The sequence below is a fragment of the Saccoglossus kowalevskii genome, chromosome 9, assembly GCF_978046115.1.
Source record: "Saccoglossus kowalevskii chromosome 9, keSacKowa6.1, whole genome shotgun sequence".
In the NCBI taxonomy this organism is placed as follows: domain Eukaryota; kingdom Metazoa; phylum Hemichordata; class Enteropneusta; family Harrimaniidae; genus Saccoglossus; species Saccoglossus kowalevskii.
This window is the reverse complement of record NC_140649.1, coordinates 23,080,170-23,107,624: the sequence shown is the minus strand read 5'-3', so window position 1 is coordinate 23,107,624 and position 27,455 is coordinate 23,080,170. Positions and strand designations below refer to the sequence as shown.

The 27,455-nt window shown below is 36.2% G+C and overlaps 1 protein-coding gene across 1 annotated transcript in view; it reads left to right on the top strand.

Annotated features, from left to right (window-relative positions):
* LOC102808080 (uncharacterized) overlaps positions 1–27,455 on the top strand; it is an 89,297-nt gene that overhangs the window by 53,165 nt on the left and 8,677 nt on the right. The window contains exon 4 of the mRNA XM_085504015.1: positions 26,025–26,156. Coding sequence (XP_085360141.1) covers positions 26,025–26,156 — 132 coding nt within the window. The remainder of the gene's footprint in view (positions 1–26,024; positions 26,157–27,455) is intronic.

The following is a 27,455-nucleotide window of genomic DNA, read 5'->3' as shown; positions in this document are numbered from 1 at the left end:
TCCAGACATGTCTCGGATACGGATCCAGAACTGAATTCTTTAAAACAAAATGGCCGCCAGTCGGCCATTTCGAACCCGATCCAAAAAAAAATGACGTGCATCAAGGTCCTATTATGTTTAATGTATGTACCAAATTTGAACAAAATCCGTCCATGCATAACTGAGATCCGGGTCCGGAATGATGAAAATGTGCGATTTTGATGCATTTTCGGCCTTAAAATGGCCGCTATTCGGCTATCGTTAATCGGATCATGAAAAAAATGCATGTGCATATGTCCCATATAAGGTGTGATGTATGAGTGAAGTTTGAACTTAATCGGTCCATGCATGTTCAAGATACAGGTGATCACGGACGCACGGACGCACGGACGCACACAGGGCAAAACATAAGTCCCCGTTTTCGGACTGCGTCCGAACGGGGACTAATAAAACAATCTTTGCAGTGGTAGAAAGTGCACTGCTTGCGACCAAAATGAGATTGTAGACGAAATGCATTTCTTACTTGAATGCAACACGGCATGAAATCGCGTGTTTCCGGTACGGTTACACAACGGTTACATGGCGGTTATGCAGTAAATCCGCCGCGTAACCGTCGCGTAACCGTCGGACTATGGGGGTGGCATATCCGTCGCGTAACCGTCAGCCGGAAATGCTACGTTTGTCGTCCATTCAGTCCAACGTAAATCAACGGTAATTTCTGAAAAAATGCAGATTTCCGTTCAACGTTTATACCGTATACTTTTAAATAACCGCTGATTAATTTGGACGGAAGAAACGTAAATGCAAAAATATACGCCAATTTACGTTGAAACTGAAACAACATATACAGCTGGGTAACCGATCATTACGTGAACGGTTTCCGGCGTATTCTTGTGTTTTTCCACGTCATGTACGCAGAGTACGCCCATTGTAAATTACATTTATTTTGACGTTATAATATTTATCCTTACATGGTGTGTATAACCGTTTACAATTTAAATGAGCTTTAGCAAATATAATAAAATCATTCCATATTCGTATACTAGTATATCGCCCTCGTACGGCTTGTTTTTAAATTGCTTGTTAAGTACAATTACTCCCGCGTCATGATCCCGCCATCAACGACAAACACAGTCGTGGCTTGAGGATTGATGTACCCCCAGACGTGCTTAGCTCCAATACATCACGCTTCTTGTACGTCTGTATCAGTTCAATTTCATGATATTTCAAAAATCTAAAGAAAAGTCTAGTATGATAGAACGAAGTTCCGTAATATTTTATGTTTTGGAAAAAAAAAAAACGTGTAAGGGGCTGCACTTGAACTCAGCCAAGACAGCTCAGACTTGTTTGTTTAATACATTGTTTATAATCACGTGTGTTACTTCTACAACAAAAGAGGTGTTACCACTGTGGCATCAAGTGATATTTGTTTTGTCTGATGTGACTGAACCACGGTTACTAAAACCGTGACTGAACTTATAAACATACTGTTGATTAACCTATGATTAAAACACACAATGAATGTTTCTTAAAACCATTATTTTCGAAAGTTAGAAAAAGAGTGTCAGTGTTAGTATATATATTTTTATTAGACGCATAAAATCCTTAGGAAAGGATAAAAAGGGTCTTACAGAAAGAAATTAAAAAAAAACAAAAAAAAACTACAATCTAAAAAAGAAAACAAAAAATAAAAACATTTCTAAAAAAAAAAAACAAGTCAAAAACAAAAAAATACCATTTGCAGCCAATGGTGAATACAGAATATAGAATGAACACAGAATGTGGCCTAATACACTGATAGTTGTTGCTGTTTTGTTCCATAGCTGTTTTTTAAGAAGACAGCTAAGGCTGGTGCTAGAGTATGGTTTGCCATAATCAAAATGAATTTATTCTGACTATTTTCTTTATCAAAATTTGGAATTTTATTTTGTGCAGTCAGGAATAATTTGTCCCTATGGTGACTGTAAGCTGGACATTTCATTACAAAATGTTGCTCATCCTCAACTATATTTTGGCTGCACATATCACATGTTCTTTTATCCAGCCGCACATTATTATGTCTGCCTTTCTCAATTTTAAGGTCATGGTTGCTTGTCCTGAATTTTGCAATTAACCTTCTAAGACCATGGTTCTGCATATTAATTAGGTAATTTTCAATTTTTAAATATTGTTTGAAAAGTCTGTATGTTCTTAGTTTGTTTTTAGCCAAGGTTAGTTTTCTATTATCATTATGCATGTCTAAGATCCATTGGTTCTCAAATGATTTGTTTATTTTTTTATGAATAAAGTCTAAATTTTTCTTAATTATTTTTTCACTTGAGTTTACAATGGTGACAACATCTAAATCTTGCATGAGGGTTTCTACACTTGTAAACCATTTACTTTTTACATTCTTGTTTACTAAGTAGGCTTCTCTTAGTAATGTGTTATCAGAGTTTGTTACCCGGTTGAAATATTTAAGTTGTTGTTTCTTGATAAAACAGTCAATGGGGTACCTTCCTAGCTCACCATAAACAGCCATTTTTGGTGTGAATTTTGAGAGACCAAGAATGAACCGACAAAATGAAAGATGGACATCCTCAATTGCAGACTTAGTTGTGCTTTCATCACCCCAAACATCACTACCATATACAATAATTGGTCTTATCAGTTTGTCAAATAAAGATAGTTGGAGGGGTATGTTTAGTGAGTTGTCATAACCGAGTTTGCATTTCAAAGCAAAGAGAGCTTTCATCCCTTTATTTTTTAAATTATTGATACCCTCTTTATGTTTGCCATTAGCACTTATAGTTATACCCAGGTAATTAATTTGCTTAACTATGGCAATTTCTTTTTCAGCGAAGAAGAATATATTATTGCTCAGGGCTCTGTTTGATTTATTGAATACAATAACCTTTGTTTTCTCTGTATTAACAGCCAGGCGCCATTTTGACGTATATATTTTTAAGTTGTCTAAACAGTTTTGTAGCCCCCTAGCAGATTTAGATAAAATGACAACATCATCTGCATATAGGAGACAACTTACTTTTAAATTATCAAGAACCGGGGAGTCACAGTTTTCAGAGTTGAAACAGTTAGGTAGATCATTTAAGAAAATGTTAAAAAGAGTAGGGCTAAGATTGCACCCTTGTCTGACTCCAACTGTTGATTTAAAGCTCTCAGTTAAACCCTCTTTTGTTTTAATTCTGTACCTGTTGTTTTCGTACATGTTATTTATTATTTCAAACATTTTACCTGATATGCCATTTTTATGGAGTTTGAAATAGAGACCATTATGCCACACACTGTCAAACGCCTTTCTAAAATCTATGAAGCAAGCATAGATTTTGTTAGACTTGGAGGTTATGATATCTTTTGAATGGCTATTATTATAGAGATATTTTTGTACAATTGTTTTTAATATAAAGAGATTGTCTGTGGTCCTGCAGTTTTTCCTAAAACCGAATTGATGCTTTGAAATAATATTTTGTTTGTCCAAGTATGCTATTAGCCTAGTGTTCAGGATACTGGTAAACAGTTTTCCTAAGCAGCTAGATACTGCAATCCCTCTGTAGTTATTAGGAATTGTCTTGGACCCTGACTTGTGAATAGGAACGACTAAGCTCGTGTTCCAACTGGCTGGAAAAATGCCTGAATTATATATATGACTAAACAATTTTTGAAGCCCTTCAAGAATGTAGAATTCACCATATTTAAACATTTCATTACAGAGCTCGTCCTCCCCTGATGTTTTATTTAGTTTAAGTTGATTAATTGCTTTTTTGATTTCAGGTATAGTGATTTGGGCATTTAAATCATTTTTGCTGTTTGTTTTGTTTTCAACAGTCCAATCAGTTTGACTAGTTTCATTTAAATTGTTTTTCTTAAGGCGATTTGTTTCTAAATCAGTTGATGGACTGTTATTGTTTAAAAGCTTTTTAAAGTAAGACAGCCATTCATTGGGCTCAATTGAATTGTTGTTGTTATCTAAACAATCTGAGTTTAAGTCTCGTAACAGCTTCCAAAATTTTGATGGTTCACCTTCCGAATCATTTAGCTTTGATAACTGGTGCTGTTTTAAGTCATATTTTTTCCTTTTAATTATTTTTTTATATTTTTTTTTATGACAAAGTATTTTCCCCTGGTGAACGGATCAAGGGGATATTGCTGAAACAATTGGCTAGCAGATTTAAGTTCATTTCGAATTTCCCAGCATTCTCTATCAAACCATAATTTGGTTTCTCTTTTTTTCTTTTTTCTAATTTTGGGTGTTATTTTTGTGACAGTTTTGTCCGCGACTGATGACAGCAAAGCACTAAATTCTGTAACAACATCATCACAATTGTTTGAATCAATTTTGTTTATAATGTCGCTAATTTCGTTTTCTTTAGCAATTTCAAGAAGTTGCCTATATTTTAGTTTTGCTTCACTGTCCCAGATGTATTTTGCTGGTAGTGGTTTCATGTTCATTTTGACTTCACGTTTTTTTATGTTAATATTGTTAATATCAATTTTAAAAGACAGAGACAGTGATATGGGGCACTGGTCTGAGATGCAGGTTAGGTCATGCACTTTGAGATACTGAACATTTTCAAAAATAAAAGTAGATGTGATTGCATAATCAACGGTACTGCACCCATTTGCTGTGTAGCAGGTGTATTTACCAGATGAATCACCAATGGTGCGCCCATTGAGAATAATCAAGTTACTGTCCATGCAAAGCTCAATTAATTTTCTACCAAATTTGTTAGTGTTTGTTTTTGCTTTGTTATCCATGCTACGTCTTTCTCTAAAGTTGTCAGCGATATAGTTAAGAGGGAGGGGAATATGTTTATTATTTTCTTCATTTACTAAATCATTAATTAAGCCAACTCATGTGCTATATCCCTCTCAAGCAGTAAGAATTTATCACTTTCATTATTTTTATAAATAGAAGAGTTTTCTGGAGGTATATATATGCAGCCAATATATAAATCACTGCTACGGTTAAATAGCTTTTTATCAATTTTACACCAGAGAATATCATTAATATTATTTTCTGTGTTAATTCTAGTGATGAAATGTTTAAATTTGTCCTTGAACAAAACAGCAACTCCACCTCTCCTACATTTTGATGTGTTATTTCCAGACTGTCTATCTTTACGGATTATTTCATAATTATCTAAGACAGCTGGGAGAGAAACTTGGGTTATATCACTATTCAACCAGGTCTCCTGAATACAAATAAAATCTAATAGAGAAATAAAGTTAATAAACTCATGATCCTCAGGCTGGCTCTTATTTTGGATGCCATTTACATTCCAACTACCTAACTTAAAGTAGGGCAGTGCGTTGCTATGAAAATTTCTCATACTTTTTAAATCAAATTCAGGGGGACTAAAAGGAAAAAAAGCTTTAGTGTAGTACGTAATCATTTCTCAGCCAAGTCACTTTCGAGTACACATTAGTGGCGTTCACGTTAGAGATCTACTTGAACGCTCGGCACGAACCGAAATCAGTGGTGAATTTTCAGAGAACACATAACTATATATATGATCGGATACAGTAGTAATGAATGAAATGAATGCAAACTGTCGTCGGCGACGAATATTCATGTGCTGCAACCGGTATTGTCTTGCAATGCTACATTGACGTAAACAAAAAAATCGAATCTTCTAAGCCGTTCATTGCATGATGACTCGTAATAAATACTATAATAACAAAAAAGGAATTAATTTCAATATGTCAATTATTGTTTTCATCATATGTGTATCGCTTTCCATGTTTGGGTCAACTAGCAGATCGACGAATGATAGCGTGATTTCTGCACGAGCGAGTGGGTCCCGATGTGGGTCCGGACAAACATAAACCCAGTGCTGTATTTCTCTCCAAACATGAAGGCTTAAAATATCGGCACGTGCCGAGATTCCAACATGTGCACGTAACGGATGCTGATGTTGAAAAGGCTGTAGACTGGTAGCTGTACAATTCGTAAATAAAATACGTTGGTCGTTACGTCCCTGGAATAAATTATATTCGAAGATCATATTTAGTGCACTACTCTAGTGAAGAGGGATTTTGATTAAATGCACAATGACTGTGTAGCGGCACTGGTTTGTATACTTGCCTTGGCACAGCTATGCCCGTGTGAGAGACATTATGGAACTCTTAATAATATAATAAAATATTTAAATTTAAAATGTGTATTTGTTGTAATGTCAATGTAATGTGCCTGCTCAAAATCATCCGATACCTTGATAAAAACTATAATGGTCCATTAGAGGATGTGGATCTACATACAAGTGTCAACTACGTTTGTTGCTATGAAATGTGTGTGGTCTAACCAAGATCTAATTGGCCTAGAACAGTATACTATACCAAATTATAACCGAAAGAGAGAGACTATTCCACTTCCGTCTGAGGATAAAAACGAATAGAAAAATTGTAATTGAAATGTTCGTTGGTAGAAACTACATACAGAATGCTTTATCCCGATGCATATTTCGTCGAGAGACCATTTCGTCAAAAGTATGATGTGAACTGGAAGTGCTGAGAACCCTCCCCATAATAATATCATTTTTTGCTCCGCATTTATTGTAATATTACAAATTAAGAAATCCGCTGCAATTAATAGTTGGTGGTTTGTTGATGTTAAATGGATAAAACTCAATTCACACACCAAGAGGTGTCATTCTTCAGTTAAGCAATACAATGTGACAGACTTCAATCGAATACTGGTGGAAGTTTTGACCTGCTCTTAAAACACGTCTTTTATTCCAAATAAGCGATACGAAGACAGAATTGGTTCGGTGACAGTCGGTAATGAGCTGATAATAGTTAGTATTGTGAACACGTCGACGCGTTTTATACATCGTACGTTTAACCATGGAGCTCCATGGTTTAACATACAGCCTGACAGGCCTGCTTGAGCCAAATGGTGGAGTATTACTGAATCCAAGTCGCCATATCATCGTACGCCATGGCCCGGCCTCCTTTACGCCAAGCCTACATAGATTTATTCCGTCGAGTCTCGAAGCGGAAATAAACTCTGGCGGCGAGAATGAGTCTCGGACAATAGTAAACAGTAGCTAGCGTTAAGTTTACCGCATTCCGTAGTTGGACAACCAGAATGCATTGTTCCATACAGTTACAACATAGCAACCGGTTTGACATCGAGAAAAAAATCGTTTATTTTTTCAACTTTATATGCAGCCTGCTATTCTTTTTTTGTAAATTCTTAACCCTGTTAAACGATTAGACGGACATAACTTGGCATATGCCGAGAAGCGGACCCAAACGGTTTGAAGGTTCTCAAACTCATTTCGACGAAGCAACTCTGCTTCCAGCGTCTCTTTCGTTACACTGTTCAATCAGGAGAATGTAAAGTTTCACCTCGTCCAAAAACGTCCACGCACAATATATATATATATGTATATCAAGTATAAATGGGAAAGGATGTTTTGTCTTAACGTATATATTGAATAATTACGACACCACGATTATCTGAACTACTACATTTATTTTGTATATCGGTCTTAGCAAAGAACCACAAAATGCCAGTACCGAGGATTGATTCCGATATTCTGATTAGTCCACCGTCCACCACTGTTCTATCTCCCTTTGTTCTATGTCAAAAATTAACGCTGTTTCGTTTGTCATTACTTTGCGCAAAATAACGACAAATGTGCAACCATATCAAGTATGAAGTCTAGGCAGGCAGTGTGAATAAATCTGGTGGATAACGTGCTGGGTACAATAGTATGACTATGGGTGGGTCACAATATCGTGGTAGGTAAATATCGTCTAGTCAGAGCGTAGCTGCTGAGAGAGGTATGCCGTATGTTCACTTGATGATAAATCAATCAGAGTGGTTGCAGTACCCTAGAAATTGTTAGACTTTATACCCTTCAAATCACGCTGATTGGATATTTGGATTATATATTGGAAATTGCAAATTTGCATATTTAATATGCGCTAACCACTCACTTTAAATGCCTTATACTTAACACTTACCTAATAGATACTGGAGGTGTTGATACAAAACAATAGATCGATGAGCGGCGTGCGTCTTATCTAATGGGTGATTGTGCAAGCTGTCAGATCGATTAACGGGCGGCCCTTCTCATGTACTCATACAAAGCCGATCATGGGCGGTACGAGTCATGTACCGTTAATGGTCTAATAGTGGGTGTGGTCAATTGTTTCGCGATATACTAGATATGCGCACAAACTGCAGAGTAATGTTTATTTTTGAGAATCAAATATGATTTTCAACATTTCCCCTGGACTTGAATAACGGTGTACGTCACAAAATGAATGTAAAACACATATACAATGGACTACAAATAAATTGGTTGTTGCTGTACCACAACTTCATGTCACAAAGCTCCACGTTACTGGGTCTTCTAGACGCCCAGTTTAATAGGTGTTATTCGGTACTGAAAAGGTGTCGCGGTCACACCTTTTTGATGGTGTGTGCATGGTGTACACTACTATCACGCAATGTAGAGCCAACAATGGCAGAGAACAAACACACAGAATACTACTACGTGTTATTTTTTCAAAATGAATACTGTGTTCTTGCATTCATAAACCCTTGATAACAATTCTTCACTTCTGAAAACTAAACAAATGTAATACGTGTACAATGTTAATATAACTACGTTGTATATATAATTATAACAAGTCTCGTGATCCCTTTAGCGTGACCACAGTCCTTGTGACACACACCACCCCCTTTTGAATGGAACGTTCAAGATGGCGGCACCCTATTTTTAATCCGTGCGTTAAAAACTGGAACGCCGAAACCACACAACACCGATTGATTGGTTGATTCATTCATGTTTGTAAGGCAAGCCAGGGGAGATAAGTCAATCGAAAAAGGGGCAAAAAATCGCTATCACAGCGCATGGCAAAAAAAGGCAAAGTATCGCTATCACGACGCATATGGCACGACATCGGTTCGACTCTTCGGGCGATATGCTACAATCGCGGCGATCAGCCTCCTTCGATGTGGTTTTTACTTAAGTATAATTTTTAAAATATTTCAAAACCACATTTCCTTGCACGCATAACCGCGAAAACGAACACCAGTAAACTTGGGGCGAACCGACTTTGGGGCGAACTGACTTTGGGGCGAACTGGTCTGGGGCGAATGTGCATTGGGGCGAACTGACTGACCACCTCGTGGCCTGGGGTGCGAAAACGAAAGGGGCTTCCCCAATGAAGTAGTTTACACGAACCAGCTCCCTGCACGAACCTAATTCGGGAAAGTAGTGTCACGTGAGTGTATTGGTCTACTGAAAACTCATCTAGTTGCGTTTTATGTTTGAGAATATTACTCAAACGCCTTTTTACCTATCGATTTCTTCGTTCGTTATTTTTTCAAAAATCTGCCCACGCTCGCTGCTAGAAACCGCCATTCAGAATTTCCGACCAGAATAACAAATTGCCGACCGGCGCTATGCTATTTGTTTGCAATACACACAGGATGTCGGCCACTTGACCGTTATGCATCAGACTCGTAATATTACTAGTCTGGGGTTATGCTATTGTTACGACATGGAAGGACTACCTTCCGTGGTCACGCTAAGGTAGTGAGAAGGGTTTGACGACGTTTTTGAATACAGTGTTCTCTGCCTGTTGTTTCATTCAGAACCATACTTTAGAATTTATGATTCATAAGCCTAAATATAGAGGGACAAGTTCGCACTAACCGGACAGTCATTGTTACCGCGTGACAAAAAAATGGCGAACCTTGCAAAAATGACGCGATTGCGAGAGCTCACAGCGGAATTTCCGCTTGAAATTTGCGCCATGCATTTCCCGTGATCAAGTTCATTGAAATGTGTCCCCGGTAATGAAAAGACCCATTTTTTTCGATTTCAAAGCAGGTTTGTTGTTTTTGTCCCATAACTATTTCATACTATTCCACAGACTATTATTCTGTGACAAATCATTTTCTAAAAAAAAACACAGACATATTTCACACCGTTATTATCTTGTGAATGTGTGAGTTTAAACGTCCGAACGCACCTAATTTTACAGCGGTGCCAATGAGTGCATTAATACATGGGGTTACTCAACACTAGGGAGTTGATTTGTAAATTGTGTTATATCAAGTGGACTCTTATTGTTATAAAAATTTAAAATTAAAATATAACACTTGAACGCATATGCAACATATAACCTGTTATTTTATTGTAACCAGGCGTGACGTTTTGAAAACAACGTTTTACCCGCATCTAGCAATATGATGAAATGGTCCCAATTGTGGGCGTGCCAACACAACGGCGCCATCAAGACTAGATTGGAATAGGCTCAAGTGTTTTGCAAAGTTCCAAGATATATTGTTAAATGACTGTCCGAATAATTCTCAGAACAGCTGCGATTGCTTCAAGAATATTTATAAACAGATCGGAACTCTAAAACAACCCCTGGCACTGCGACAATGACAGATAAAAACTGAAAAAAGTTGTGACGTCGCTCGAGTGAAATTATTAAAAAAAATACACTCGTTTTTCTCTCTACATAGTCCCACTCCAAAGAGACTGTACTTATTTCTACCACAGTCCCTCAACACCCGGTTGGGAAACGCCTTTGTTCTAAGATGTTAATCCCCCCGATCGCTGGTAACAGTGTGCGTTATGCTTGTGGAGTGAAACCGGTGACTAGATTTACACTGCCTTCCGCTCTGCGCCTGTGAATCTTTGTCATTTTATACAGCTTATTTCGAAATTATTCCGAGTTGCGTGTGTAATTTGTGTCGTAAAAGCTTCCTGATAAGACACGTGTAATTTAAAAGATATGTTCATTTAATTGACATAACAAAAATCCTGAATTTCAGACCATCACAGCCAGCACTGTTCATTGCAGGGTGCCTTGTTACGGTGACGCTGTACGAAAAGTTTTCACCCTATGAAAATGTGTCCCTTTATCTAAAACGATCACAGTCGTCATATTTTTGTTTAATATTTTAATTATTCCCCAACATAGATTATTTTGTGTAGAAGCAGTATTAAAGGGTTCATTTCAGTCGATCATTATACCGTTAGTTTTGCCCCCGTAGATACTTGTATCCGCCCACGAACCAAGATGGTCGTCGAGTATCGTTCAAAGAAAACGACTGTTCGAAGTGTTTTTTTTTTTTATATTGATGCCTAAAATTTTGAAGAACCGTTGATTTATATCTTAGAAATATCCGAATCATGTTGGTGTAGTCAGATTCCGATATTCTTCTCAGAAAATCACTGAATTAAACAGCTCCCTGATTTAGAGTGTACAAAATTTGTTCATGTTATATCATTTATCTCCATGGTTATATCATGGAGCTATGGTTATACCAGCTCCCTGGTTATATCAAGATGGCGATTCGAATGACCAAATTCGATATTATAGTGACAGTATCTGATTTTAACAAAACACACTTTTCCGACTTGAGCTATTATTTTATTAATATTGAGGTGGAAGTTAAAAAAAGTGCCCAATGCTAGCGCTGTTTTAATGGTTGTTCTGTTTGTTTCGATCAAACTTAGATCGTGTTTTAACACATAAACTACGTTCGATACGTTTTTTGCGGCACTGACAGAATGGATGGCTGCGTCGATGTCTCTGTTTCCGTAGCCTTCTTTCGTGCATTCAGCAGCAACATTCTCTAGGCCCTCTTGCAATATATCATTCCAATCGATATCGAAATCGACAAAATCCTCGTAGTTTTCCCACATTTCGGTAAATAATGTACCGTCTCTCGCGTTGTGCCAAAAATCGAAACGAAGTGTATTCGCATGCGTAGATGTGATTCAAGAAGGCTTCTCTTGTCATATGTCATACCATATGATAATTTTATGGTAATAGAAAAGTAGGCTTGCGTTCACTTGGGTTAACCATGGAGGTAAAAAGAGACCTCCATGGGTTAACGAATAAACAATTTGACGAACGTGTAACACGCATTGAGACAAAAGAAGTATTATCGTTTCCCAACCGGGGGTTGAGAGACTGCGTTTCTATCCACCCCTTATTACGGAGATCTTACCATGGATCTTACATAACCAAAGCTTTTTATTAACAGTTTATTTGTTCACAACTCCCGACTTTTGGCAAATTTATATTCTTGATTATCACAATAAAAATAACATTCCAAAGATTTGCTAAATTAAGAGTTGTAGTCGACTGTCCTATTAGATTAAATACGGTTTATACCACATCACAGTTGAGAGAATAAGACAAAACTATATACAGTATACAATGCATTTCAGCAAAAAACAGTTAGACGAAACTCTGTAACTTTGCAAACGAAACCCAAAAATGTTTAGCTAACGACTACCAAACACGCATATGAAAATTTCAGCTTACAACTGAATTCGTGCCGAAAACATGCACAGCACGTTGTGGACACTGATTACCGGTCACCCCAAGTGCCAAATCAGGATAAACAGCCATTGTCAATAGAGTAGCCAAGGTGTTAAAAATGGATTATGTACTGGCAAATTAAATTCTGCATAGGCATATGTCTCCAACGCGTTCTTTTTGGATCATTTAGTCTTTTTTTTGACTCAGCAGCTCTCAAAACCTAATATTAAATATAAGAACGAAACAAATCTGTCGCGATTTCACGCTTTCACGGTAAAGGGGTGGCGGCTGCTCCCCCGCTGTAAACCCCTGCGTTTACTATCAACTCTTTCTACCGTGTCCTTACTTGGTGACGTTTCTCAATTTATAAACTTGCCACGCTACTAATTTCGCCCAATCACCCGCTTTTATCGGTTTTAAGCAACCAATTATCACATAATATCCGACCACGTGATCTTTTCCGACCGAAAATACTACCACATTTATATCACTTTCTTTTCTCGCTCGCTTATTTAAAACACCAATCGCTGGCTCAAACACTGATCACTGGTACACGAGTGGTTGAATTGTTGTTTCAATGGTAAAGTTTACGGATACAACGAGTAATAACGTATTAATTACTATTAAAATCCGAACGACACGATACGGACGAACGACAATCTATGATACTTTGTATCACAGTCCCTCTATCCTCGGTCTGGAAAGTAACGGTCATTGTATTAGGTGCGAATTGGCCTCCTTCCCTGGCAAAGGCGCATTGCGGGGTTGGGCAAAGCATTGTCACGTGATCAGTACGCAGCCGACCACTACTTTTACATCGTCAGTGTTATGTATTTTTTTACAACTTAGTTGTTTATTCCAGAATTCGTGCTTTTTTACATAATTTTATAATCAGGATAACTGTATAAGGTCATATTTTAGCCGGCGAGTAGTTCTCCAATTCATCTATTTTACCAGCAGCAACACATTTTCGCAACAAATTTTCATACTTTTACCCAGATTTTTGTCGTTTTTGATTTTGGGGTGATTGAAATGAACTCTATTTTATTTACCATACTTCTCGGCGCGAAACCAATATTTGTCTTCGATTTTGACATTTTATGATCGAAACATATCATTAAAAATTGGTGGGCTGGTTTGTTATTTGTCACACCGCATTTTATTAATGTTAAATTGAGCGAATTTTATGGATGCTTTTTAGATCGTAAATGCAAATTGCGACGTTTTGAAATGACAATGTACTCAATTCTGTGCTAAAAAATCATTTATATACAAGCATCGAAGCATTGTTATATACTTTTGCATAGAATAAAGTCATTAGTTGTTGTATAGTTGACTTGAACTGTTATGAACCCCCAAGAATCAGAAATATCACAGGTTTTTCGATCGATCACGTCACCGTCCCTCAACACCGGTGTTGAGGGACGGTGATCACGTTAACATGAACGACGCCATTTTGACAAGATTTGTTTAGCGATGTCAGCATGTTGGCACGCAAGTTTTTTCCCTATTAAAACTAGAAGATGAAAATAATTCCCGATACTAATCTTTACATTGTATGTAGGGTCTGGATGTTTATGAGCTGGTAGGCTGGTTTTGATGCGCATCACCGTTAAAAAAACTCAAATTTCATAGTGATAATTTTGTTTACATGTTTGTTTACGTTGTGGTTGCCCGATTTTGAAGTCAAAGTGAAGTCATACAATGAGGTATCGCTTTGCATGACGGTAAATTTTCCGATTTTAATGAATATTTTGACGGTAATGTAATCTGTCTGACTTTCTGACTCCCTCGGCCCGGGTGTGAACGGTTTGTTTACCCGCACCGCGGATCGAGACAAAAAAAAACGCTAGTCGTTTCCAGACCGGGGATAGAGGGACTGTGTTTGTATGGAGGGGGGCAAAGGGGGTAGCTGGTACAGTTTTACGGGAAATAAAAAGGACCTTTTACAATTTACAAGGAAAAAAGACGTTTTTACAATTTACAGTGATAATTGAAGTTTCAATGAATTGTGTCAGCTAGTCATTTCACAGTTTCGAAAATGTAATTTCGCTGGATTATTCTTTACGACTTTTTTAATTTGGATGTAAATTCTTGTACGTACCGAGAAAAATGACACATTTTTACAGTGTACGATAAAAATATTTGATTGATTACGTCGTACGTCTAGCCTGTGATTACACAATTACGGAATTTATTTTTCCAATTTCCGTTGTACGAACAAAAAAATATTGCAATTACGTTGAACGAAAATAACCCTCCTTGCCCTCTTGTATCATTCGCGCACGCAACTTGAACTACGACCTTTTGTTTAACATGCTGAAGGAGCCGAACTGTGTTCCGTATGAATCCAGGACTGCTCTCTCCTTTCATCAATGATTATCGAGACAGTTACTTGATAAAGACAACGCTAACTCCCTAGGGCAAAGAAACGAAGAAAATATTGATGTGTTTTCCCAAAAATAACGATGCCAAAACCACGAATTAAAATGCGCGCAGCGGGCGATATTTTCAAAATAAAGCGGAAATTAGACAGGTTGGGTGAAATTTATACTGTGCACTCGGTTGGTATAAACATATCCTTAAATACGTAAAAATACGACAGGACAATATCTGTCATTCTGAAATATGCCAAAGACAGAAACAAATGCAGCAAGTTTTTTTTATGAGCCAAAATAAACAAAACAAAAATTCTACGAACGAATCAGACCCTGTTTGCAATGTTTATTTACACCGCGGCATCTCTTAAACACATTCTCAAAATTAGCGATGTTAATTTTACAAACGCTTAAAACATTGTTATTCTGATATTTTTTGGTCAGCATAAAAAATGATTTGTTCAAAGGGCGGTGGTCATCGCGTCCTGTTGGATAGGGGACTCATAGCGACGTATACAACACGTGTAAACATTGCTTCATTACACGAAGTACGAAAACGCGCTGCGCAATGACCAGCGCCCTTCAAATTTGTACCTGTATCATACTATTTTAAAGGACGTTGGCGTTTTTTAGTTTGGAAAATAACTTTTCAAAAAAGTGGTTATACACTAAATATTTATGTAAACAACTAAACATGTACGCCGAAATAACGGAATAGACTACTAGTATGTTTTAATATTTTTGTAAACTGAATGACGACATCATTTCTGTGAACAACTGATCACCGATATCACGTAATTGACTATGTATTAAATATTTCTGTGAACAACTGATCACTTATATCGTGCAATAGACAACAACTGTAACAGCCAGTCTTCTTGGTCATTATTATGTTCAGTATTATGTAAATTAGATAATGAAAAGTTCTTATTTGTATTGTTGTTTTATTTGCGAAGAATAATTAGAATGTACTGTATACACGTAATTTATATTTCATGTTCAAGGGTACCGAATATCCCGCCGTTCAGCGCCCCATCCACAGCTTTACCCTAATGTGATACCAAGTGAAACGTATATTTTTACTATCGCATTTTACAAAAGTCGAAACTGGGTGCATCATGGTACAACACACGCTGCGACAACTGAGTGATCAGCGACATCTTTGTTGGGCGATGTTTCAATGGTGAATTAGTTTATTTGAAATGGAGTGAATATGAATATGAACTCTATTACAACGTGTTTGAATTATGTGCAGCAATGGGCAATGACCTCCAGAGTTCACGCATTAATATCTATTTAAATTCGCTTAACTCTGTATTTTAATAAACATGTCGCACGTGAAAAGCAGGAGATATTTTAGATTAGTTTTATGTTTACCGATCTTCAACTTTTTAGAATAAATGATAGCTACCGTTGTCGAATCAATCAAGAGGCTCGAATCCGGAAGGCTTGGCTATTTTAAACTTCGTAAATAGCATTCTTTTCAAGCGACGACTTCATTCAAGTGTAATGAACGTAAGTGAAATGTATGGAAGAGTCACGATACTTGTACCTACGAAAGTTACGACTCTTATTCTTGAAATTGGTCATAAATACATGCACAAAATACAAGCATATACCATTTTTTCAATGGCACAAAAATCATACTTATTGTTTGAAATACTAGTAACTGATACCTACACATATAACGATAGGTGCAAATTTCAAATATTGAAACCCTTGACCGAAACGTCCGTCCACCGGAACGCCCAAACCAAATTTTCTGTCATTTTAAATATAATTACGTTGTACTCAGTAAAGTAACAAGGAAGGTATACATGTTCGATTTATCGTTATAAATCGATGCCAAAGCAAATTCAGAAAATGCAGATAACAGTATAACACGAAGTGGACACGGTGTCTCGACGTCAGTTATTTTTTTTCGCTTTCACACATTATTATTTAGGCCGCAGTTTGGTTACGTCAGAAGTATCCAATACGCCGGACCTCAGCGTGCTGTTTCTCGGTGTTTTCCTTTATGTACGTAGCACATTTCGACGAAAAGGTAGTCTGCTTTATCGGAATAGTGTCTTAAATTGAAGTCTCTGCTTTATGTTTCTACAATGCTGTCTTTGGAATAACCATTGAGAAATTAGTTTTCCTTTAATATATACCAACCATTGGTTTTGTTTCCTCGGCAGGCTAATTGACATCTCTCACAGCCATCCTGGTTGCAATTGTAAAAACAAATTTCACGAACCTAATTTAGTCAATGCATGGAGGTATCTGTTTATACCTCCATGGTCAATAGTAGTTATAGATACGCAATCTAGCGCTTGATCATGCTGTAGTTAGGCCACCCATGGAGGCTCTTTTTACCTCCATGGGCCACCTAACCTTGGGATTAAAATGCAATGGTTGTCGCGCCGCGTCGTGTTTGATATGGACTCATAGCGACGTATGCAACACGTAATTGTTTACTTACATAAAATTCAAACACGCACTGAGCAAAACCACCGCCCTTTCATCAAAGGCCTCTTCTAAGCTATGATTTATTTATACCGCCCGAATATTTTGATTCGAAATTGAGTTAAGCCACAGCCCCTCCACAAAAGCCTCCATTATTTTACAATGTGAAACCACCTTATTATCGATATCCAATAACATTTATTATCTTGAATATTACATTTAAGCCCAAATAATAAACGTCAACAATATTAGTAAATGCTAGAAAAAGCACAATTATGAATTCTAAGTAGGAAGACTGAATAGACGTGATGTCACAGCGTCAACCGTAGTGCTTGTCATGATTACAAGATCCTAAAGCGGAAGTGATGCAATCGTAGAACGATTTTTAGCCCTTGAAAGAGAAGCAACGTCAAAACAGTTATAAATACGCCTGTCGCTGTGTTGGCTGTTGGTTTTTGGCTCACCCGCTTCAAGTTGTCCGAATATAACGCCTCGTTAATTACTACTTAATGCTAAGCGGTGTTGTTTGAAATAACGCTATTTTACAGAGTGGGTTGCGTGGAACGAATTGTCGTATGTTTTAAAATTACGTCAATTAGTCGCGTGAATCCGGGCCAGAATCCCGTGCCGACCTGCCATTCACAAAAAACACACCTGTAGATTATTGTGCTACAGTAACTCATGAGTAGACATCATCTTAATAAAAAAAGATCATAAAATTTTCCCTGAAAATTACATGGTCATCAAGTATTGGAATACACTACATAGTAATATAGAATTTTGTTTTAAAAATTGTAATATAAGTGATGATATAGAAAGCATTCCCTGTAGACACAATCAGGGTAGAACAAACTCCCAGACAGTACATCGCATGGAGACAATGGCATTTAATGTGAGCGTACCATAATCCGTTAATTGTTAAACCACCTATTTTTTAGCTGTATATTATATATTATGATTTATAAAGCAACAATAGGACTATTTGTATTTTAAAATAAAGATTGAAAGTGGTGACCTTTTAGATCTACTGTGAAATACTTTATTTTTGCGAATATACCTTTTTCCTATATGTCACATTCAACTCGTCAGAAATCAGTAAAAAAAATCCATGCAAAACACTCAAAAACACTTTTCAGCAAACAATAATTCCAGCTAAAATAAAGTATTTTACAGTACATCAACGTTCATCGTCGACCCTGTTCTATTGTAATGTGTTGGCAGTAACTTAAAAATTACATTATCTAAACACATGTTTTCTGAGATAATGTCCGCCGGGATCTTGCTCTGCCGGAATCCAGTAAATCTCGAATTCAGGTTAACCTCAAAACACATTTCGCGCTCGTAGGATTAGCGATGGTGCGAGTTAAACCCATATATTATCCATGTAAGATCCAAGGCCACTTCACAAAATGTCAATCGTCGCTAAAGTGTTAATTCCATAGATAAACATACACAATTTACAGAGGGCGCACAACCATCGCATAGGCCATGATAAGGAGCTATTTTGCTTCGCATGAATTGTAAAGTTCAACTGGATTTGAGATCGGCGAGGGCGCAATAACAGAAGTAATATTATTATTAGTCACTGCGGATTCGTATGTAATAAATTATTATATGTCGCTATAATAGCATATTTATGTAATGTACAGTTACAGTCGCTAGTTAAGCACTTCGCCACAATCGAATCATTGAGTATTAGTTCAAACAACACCATTGTAAAACAAAAAAATATATAGTTGACGATAAATTAGTAAATTATAAACGGATTAGTTAGAAATATATTTCTATAGTCTTTAGACCTGGCCACCTAAGCAGGTTTATATGAAAAGTGAATGATTTCTACCATGTCAAGCCAGTAGTGCAGCAGTTCAAGCTGCGTGATTTCCGCTTAATAAGTTGAACGTAAAACAACGACAAACTCAGAGTTGCCCGTCAATTTACGTTGAAAATATACAACGGGCAACGTAGTATATCAGTTCTTTTAAGTTCAGCGTAAAACGACAGCAGATTTGGGAATTTCCGCTATTTACATTGGGCGTATCAAACGCGCAATTTCTAAATTTACGTCGTTTCAGTTTCGACGGTTACGCGAGGGAAATTCGAACGTTTACGCACCCAAATATAAACAACGGATTTACTGCAAAACACGTTGCTAATCCGGCAAGCGGCTACGACGGAAATTCGAATTTTCATGCAGTGCAAGCTCTATGAGAATGAGAGAACTGAAATGTTCAGCTGGAAATGTTCAAGGAAATAAATATAATACATTGCAACAACACAACTGCCAATACATTGCTAACAATAACAATAGCTGGCAATAACAGCCAAAACAAGCAAGCTACATCTGTAATTTTTCAGTGCCAGAGAAATAATTTCAAAAACCTACCAGCTGCCCCTAAATAAATAACTATTTTTTTTTATTATTATTCTTTTCAATTTCAGCGTTTCCATTTTGTTACTTTCTCAGTTTTTCATCTTTATTGTAATTTTGTTTTTCGGGGTCAATATTCAAATACGATTGTGCAATTTGCTGTTGGTGGACTTATACATATGCATGACGCCTGTTCTGTTGTCTACTTGCAAAACTTCGTATGCAAATTGCATACGAGTGTCTTGATTGTATGCCAAGTTCTGTAATCCTCAGTTGGAAAAGTTGTTATGGTTACTATATTGAATAGTCATTACCGAATCCGACAACACTATAACGTTGGCTCGTGGATGTCGCCGGTGAAAACTACAGTATTGTGTCAGGCGCTGTTTGTTAACTAGTTAACCCGTCGGTGAGGGCGCAACACATATCGCCGACCATGTATGGGTAACGATCACCTGCAGATCTCACCATATTATAACGGGTTCTGGTTTTATACTGTCTTCCTTACAAACTTGAGACACTAACTGTAGGTCATTAAGTGTAATGCAGAACACTGAATATACAAACAAAATTAAAATTACTATGGTTGCTTTGTTTTTGCGGCTCACTTTGAAATACTAATTATGAGATATAATTGAGTGACACAATCAAATTAGCTCGTTAGGAATTTACTATCGGTTAGGAGAGAAATAACAATGTTATTTCACGTCATACAAAGAACATACGCTTAAAAAAGGGTTGAGTACGCACCAAATAATGTACACATTTATTTTACATGTCTTTTTCTCATTTAGACCTACTGAAATTTCGTTGTTGTTCAATTAGCAAGTTTAAATTTGCTTTCACACAGTCAAAGCGTCATCATTTCGGCCGGCCTAAAGAGCCCTCCTTTGTTGAAATGCAGATTTACTTGTTGTGTTAGAAGAGTCCGACGTTCCGGCCCGCAACCTCGTGAGGGGGAAGGTTGGGCATAAAACGATTTGTTCAATTTGATTTCAAAAGACAGTGACGTAACCAATCTGTACCTTGGTATGATACAATAATTGGTGGACACAAATTAACTCACAACCATTGCTGTAGACTTGCCTAGCTATGGTGATTTTTTTCTGTTAAATGATGATTTCGCGGTTACAGGGGATTTCGCGTTAACACCTCCATTTTTTTTATTTAATTTTAAATTTAAAAAGAAATAAATCGCCGAGACCGTGCCAGTCTACCACTGATGATGCGATTGTGAAGAAAGGTTTTGAGAATGCGCAACAAATGTAACAATCTTAATTGGTCTATGCATTTATTTAGTCAACAATAATGACGATTACGTAATCCGGCTTTTGTTCGTACTGCATTTAGGCTGGCCTGTCTTGGGAATTAAAATTAGGACCGGTCCAATTTCCGTGCGTAACTTATTTAAACTGACCCAAATATTAATGTTCTTGCTCACACACGGAATTTAGTCAAGCCTAAATTTTCAATATGAAACCTCCTAATGCCGATTCCAATATGTTTCAATGTATGTAATTGACACTGAATTCATGCGCAATTAAGAATACAACAGAACAAAAACAATTACAACAACAATTATTATACAGATATAAATCACCGCCAAATATTTTCATAATCTGTATCAACAGTGACATGCGTTCATTCCGTGTTTACCAAATATAACATTTCTAAATTTGTGCTCAAATCTCCAGTTTCCGTCCCCAAATTGACTTTTTCCGAGTTTTCGCAAACGTTTTGTTCTGCCGTGTGATGGCGCTGCAAATACAACATTCGTGTGATTTGAGCCGTTAGGAGTTTGTGTACACTTTGGCTAAAAGTCAATATGGCAACTACATTGATATGTGCAAATTAACTAAATTTTAATGTCTTCGCTGAAAAACTCGTTCATGAAAAATTGTAAAAAAAATAACGTGTGTGTTGCAAGGACGTATTTAAACGTATCGCAAAATATAGAGTAAATATTAAATGACTTGCCATCTACGGTTCCTCAGCTACAGAAGCAGCTTCGTGTTAACGGACGTTGTTATTCGTGTGAGAGTTGACATTACAATTTTCATTGGTGGGTTTTACGAAGATGAGAGTAATTGTGTTTTGATTATTTGATTCGCAGAAATAGAGCAAAGTATACATTAAAAGACAAATGATCTTTTTTAAATTTGTTCTCCGAACATACATTTAAAGATAAGTACACATCTGCTACATCATGTATGCAAATTGACGGGTTGACCTCAGGTCAAGAAGTATTGGGTGATTTAGAATTTTAGGACTATAATTACCGTTCGTTTATTATGATTGTCAAGAATTATTTTACTATACGTCACATAGAATTGGAGCGCTATATTCTAAGATGCTGTATCTTTTTATTAATCAAAACAATACTGTAATAACACGGCAAATGCATATCGAGACTGAATGGGCGAACAAAACCATGACGAAGTCGACTTTGGAGGGCGACATACCTGACACGCAACCTATTCAAACGTGCAAACGTATATACGTTGATGAAGTCCACTGATTGGATGGTACCCACGAGAAGGTGCATGCGGCACATGATATGAATGAACAACAACCCCGTCTCGCTGATTGGTGGATTTGGACGGCACTCGTGCATACCATTGTACAGGGGCTGGTGTCTACAAAACCGTTGCGTGATGTTACTCATGGCTGATTATCAATGAGGTACACCTTGTGCACGCATATTATATGAATATGCTTATTAATTATTAAAACTTTCATTGAAATTCTCTGTATTAAAACACTGAATTAATTTAAATTTATTTCATTTATATAAAACGATTCAAAAACACAAAAATAATGTACGACTATTCAACCACACCAATTTTTTTTAAATAATTTACATACCATCCCTTAACACAAGAGTTTTAATGTAATATATATTTTTTAAATGGTGTTCATTAGTTATAGACGAGACAACAAAACCAGACAAAGAGCATGACAATATTTACTAGTAGCAACCGTTCCAATGAATATCATTACTACTAATTTTCAGGTTCCTGCTGTTGAACATTCATTATGCAACCATTTAAGGTATCTACCCCATCTACCATAACCAGTAAACTGACAGAATAATTCACTGCAAACAAGTCGTGATTGGAACAAGCCCCTAGATCAGGCATATTGGCATAAATAAAAGTCTACAGCTTACAATGACAATAACATGATAATGATTTTTGCATAAAAATTGATTCTACGGCAACTCACCATAGTGATTTCCTTTCTGATAAAACGCAAGATCTTTGTTATAGCCTGATGTATGGTCGCAATACTTTTTGCCGATAACATTAGTAGAATGTCTTTCAAATATAATCCTGCTTTGGTTTTTTTATACAATCCAATTGTGCTGTGTGACATGAGTCAACTTTCGACACCTACTGTTTAACTGTTTTAACTGCTAGTCTACTCAGCTTCTGACACATTATGGACACTGTTGATTTTGAAACACCATCGGCACTTGGATTCTTGACAATTAATTTTCCATTTAAAACATTTCCAAAATTATCAGGCAGACTCTGCGGGGAGTTATCTCTTGATGACTGCGTAACATGGCGATGACAGGCAAACTAGGCATTACGCGGTACGAGTAATAACTGAAGTTTGAACGTGATGGTTATTTCGGCAACTCCAAGTCTACGGATTTGAGTAAAATAAATCAAAAGTAATAAAAGTCACACAAATGTTTATAAAATCGAGTACCTGAGACAAGATTTGCGTTTGACGTTCTACTCTAAATGTAAAAGACTCTTATCCTGTACAACATTACGTCATAGTATACCAAGCTAATTGCGCTTCTGCTAGTCTACTCATATGTGAATCATGACGGTGAATCATTGAAACAAAACAGTAACGTGATATTACACGCACATACATACACCAACAGATATCCCAGTTTATTGTAACGAATTGTATTGTTGTGCGGACATTCTTTATAATTAAACACTAATTTATATTTATTACTTTGTCAGCCAGCATAATTATTATTTTGTATGTTTGATGTTTAATTCATTATCTGTGTATGAACTGATCAATAACATATATAGTAACGCTCATTTGTATATTGGGAGCCACCCTAAGTATATTGTAATTCTGTTGTGTGCTTGGTCATACAGGAACCAAACTCCACATGAAAGGTGAAACTATTTTTCTGTAGCCCAATAAATAATGTGGGAACAATTTATTTCTGCAATGTTACTAGCCTGTCTGTATCAACGAATTTCGATTTTAGTGTAACTAGCAATTTCCAAGATATTGGAAAATTTGTAGAAATAAGTTATTTATACCGGGTGATAACGATAGCCATACATTAGGTGCCCCAGGATCTGACGAATAGATATGTTTCCATTATTAATATAAATACAGTGGTACAATGCAGTTTCCTATCTACAAAGTTTGTCAGTATTATATTGTTCTCTCCATATATATATATATATATATATATATATATATTACTTAAAATTGTTCGATGCAATTGTAAAACCAATTATGCTTTACTGCAGTGAAATTTGGGCGAGTGAGAACATCAACAAATCGCATCTTATATCAAATCTGTCTACACAATGGAAAAAGTACAAATACATTTTTGCAAATACCTTCTAAAAGTGAATATCAAAGCAAGTAATTTGGCAAGCCTACTAGAGTTGGGAAGATATCCTCTCCTAGCAACAAGCCTAAAATATATGATCAAATATTGGATCAAAATAAATAATTCTAACCCAAATTCGCTAGTGCATGAAGCTTACAATGTTAGAATACATCTTGATAAAAAGGAAAAGACAACTGGGTAACAGAAATAAAACAAATTTTAGAAAATTTAAATATGGGGAATATTTGGGAAAACCATAAATCTCTTGATGACAAACAAATCACTGAAACAGTAGCGCGCAAACTAGAACAATCCTTTGAAATACATAGCACAGAAACATTACACGATGACAATAAAGGTAAAAACCATAAAAACAAGTTACTAACCTATAGGAAAATTAAAACAGAATTTGCATATGAAAAATACCTCACCGCAATCAAAAATCCAAATCATAGAGCTGCTGTGACAAAACTCAGAATAAGTGCTCACACTTTTCAAATCGAAACGGGCAGATATAATAACATTTTAGCGGAGGACTGAATTTGCCCAGTTTGTGACAAACAGGAAATTGAAAAAGAAAAACATTTTCTTCTCAATTGCAATCTATACAAGAAGGAACGAGAAATCATGATCAAGAATATTAAATACAATAAAAGCAACTTGGGGACGGATGACGAACAACTTACAGATATACTAAAAAGTAAAAATGACAAAACAATCATTGAGCTAGGAAAATTAATCCACACTTGTTTCAAACTACGACAAGAAAAAATCCTAAAATGCCAGATGCCTCAACCAACCACCAAATATTTTTTTTCTCTTCTCTTCTCTTCTCTTCTTTTCTTTATTTAAATGTCTGTGAATGCCTTGTGTTTTTTTGTTTGTTTTTTTGTTTTTTTGCTATCTTTTTGTATTACTTTATTGGATTTTCAACTAAGATCCTACTCCGGGATACGGTTTCAATAATTATTATTATTATTATTATTATTATTATTATTATGAGAACTTTTATACAATACAATACATGTGATAATTGTGTTGGAACATTGAGATTAATATAGTTCATATTAAGTACAATAAGGAACTAAAAATGTGAAAAATGTAAAAATGTTATTTTCACGCAAAATAGTTTGCATTGTTTGGGAATTTATACTAGCTTTTGCTAATTCAAGCGCTAATAAATTACTGGCAAGCATTTGACGAACAAAACCAACAGAACATAAATGAAGGGAGCTAATTGTGGCAAAATACAAAGAAATCTAATCAAAAATAAGAAAATATAACATGTACAAACAGACAAAATCTTGAATTAAAAAAAAAACACAATAAAAATGCAGGGCTTGAAGAGTTTACACATGAAATAAAGGTGGGACCAGGTAATGCTATATTCAATAAGAGACATTTTTAGCTCCAGTGTGTGAAAGCACACAAGAGGTGTAATTGTCTGTTAGCAAAATCACAAACACTTTTGAACAGAATTACACTCTTATTCATCGATCTGCTATTTTACTCAACATTTCAGTCGATGCCCTTATGATGATAATAATTGTTTAATTGAATTATAAATTTCATATTGCTGTTATACTATCTATTATGCTTTACCATACACATGGACAGCAAACCAGGATTCAAATAACAGTTGTTTTTTTCGATCGAAGTAACATTGCAGGTAGAAACTGATTTCATAGGCGTCGTCGGCAACGTCCTGCATCTGATCATATCTATCTACTACATCCCGTCGCCATGCCATACTTGTGTGGATCAGTATATGTTTGTTAATTCACCACCGAGGGCATGATTTGGTTCGTGCTTAGCGTTCAAGCAGCAAATCTCGGCATCTGCAGAGTGTGGCACTGGCCATCTATTAGAATGGAGATCGAGAAGTTGTGTGCAAATTAATGCAAAGTACATGTCACACATGATGTTCTAATTATTACAGGTTGTCCTAATGGTAAATATGGGGATACATGTCTACTTAACTGTCCTACATGTTATAATGGAGGTATATGTAATGCGGATACTGGAGAATGTATATGTCCACCAGGATTTACAGGAGATGACTGTAATACAGGTAAGACAAATAATGACAAATAATATTTGATCTTTTAGTTGTTTACATGCTTACTTAAATTACCAATGTGTGCATTATGGTCAAAATATGTCTTATTAAAATGATAAGGAATACACTTGCAATTATTCAAATTTAGCAGAAATAAAACATTCATTAAACATAAAAATAAGTAGACAAAATGAAGACATTTATACTGCTGAAAATTAGGAACAGATGTTAGTATTATGCTCTCCAATATTTGTCAATTTTATGAGGGCAGTAAACCGAATGAGTACACATATAAATAAAAAAGTGAAAAGTGTAATGTTTCCACCTTTTCAAATCTAGCTATTATATTTTGCTTACATACATATATTACTGCACTATTAATTAGCAACTTTTATAAAATTCATATTGTAACATTATATAAAGGACATTGAGATTAATACAATATTAGTATTAATTCAGATATTAGCTTGTATTGTTCTTCTTTTATTATGCTACTCATTTTGTATTATTCTATGAGGAACACTGGGATTAGTAAAGGAAAATAAGCCATGTTGCTTACTTGCTACTTGCTACATGCTGTATACATGTACTACAATTATGTTAGTTCATCCATTCCTACATGATCCAAACTGATTCATTTCATTCTTAGTACACATGTAAAGTGTTACACACATACGTTTTTACATTCCAGATGCATGTACAGTAGAGACAAATTTGGGGGATTATGGTGTAAACAAAAACGTGTTGTTCATTGGACTCGCACTGTCTTAATTAGGATTGGGCTTGGGGTGAGTGCGGTGCCTGCGGTTTTACTTCCTTGATTCACACCCAAACTACTTTGTGTAACATAGGCAAATATCTAACTTAAACAAATAGTGATAGTAATTGGAGTAACCACGTGAGGTAGAAGTGCTGTTACGACATGGGGAGCTGCTACGCTTCAACAGGTAACAGTACACAGAAACTAAAAAAGTCCACAGATATTACCCAAAATCCTCAGAGGTGACGTGCGCCTGGTGGGTGATACCGTGATTATTTTTGTTTAATTACGGAGGTCTACTGCCTGGAAGTAGTTAGAACCACATAACTCTTACTGTGCAAAAAAGTCTCAGCAATGACTGAAAGTATAATTTTAATATTTATACCTTGGTCACGTGCATCATTGTTCTCGCCAACGATTTATTCTTGCTAACAGGGTGAATTTATATGCAAATTGTAAAAAGCAACGCATTCGCAAATATGCAAAGTGTAAACGGTCACACTTCATTCATATGCAAAGTGTAAATGCTACACTTTGTATCAAAAGTATAG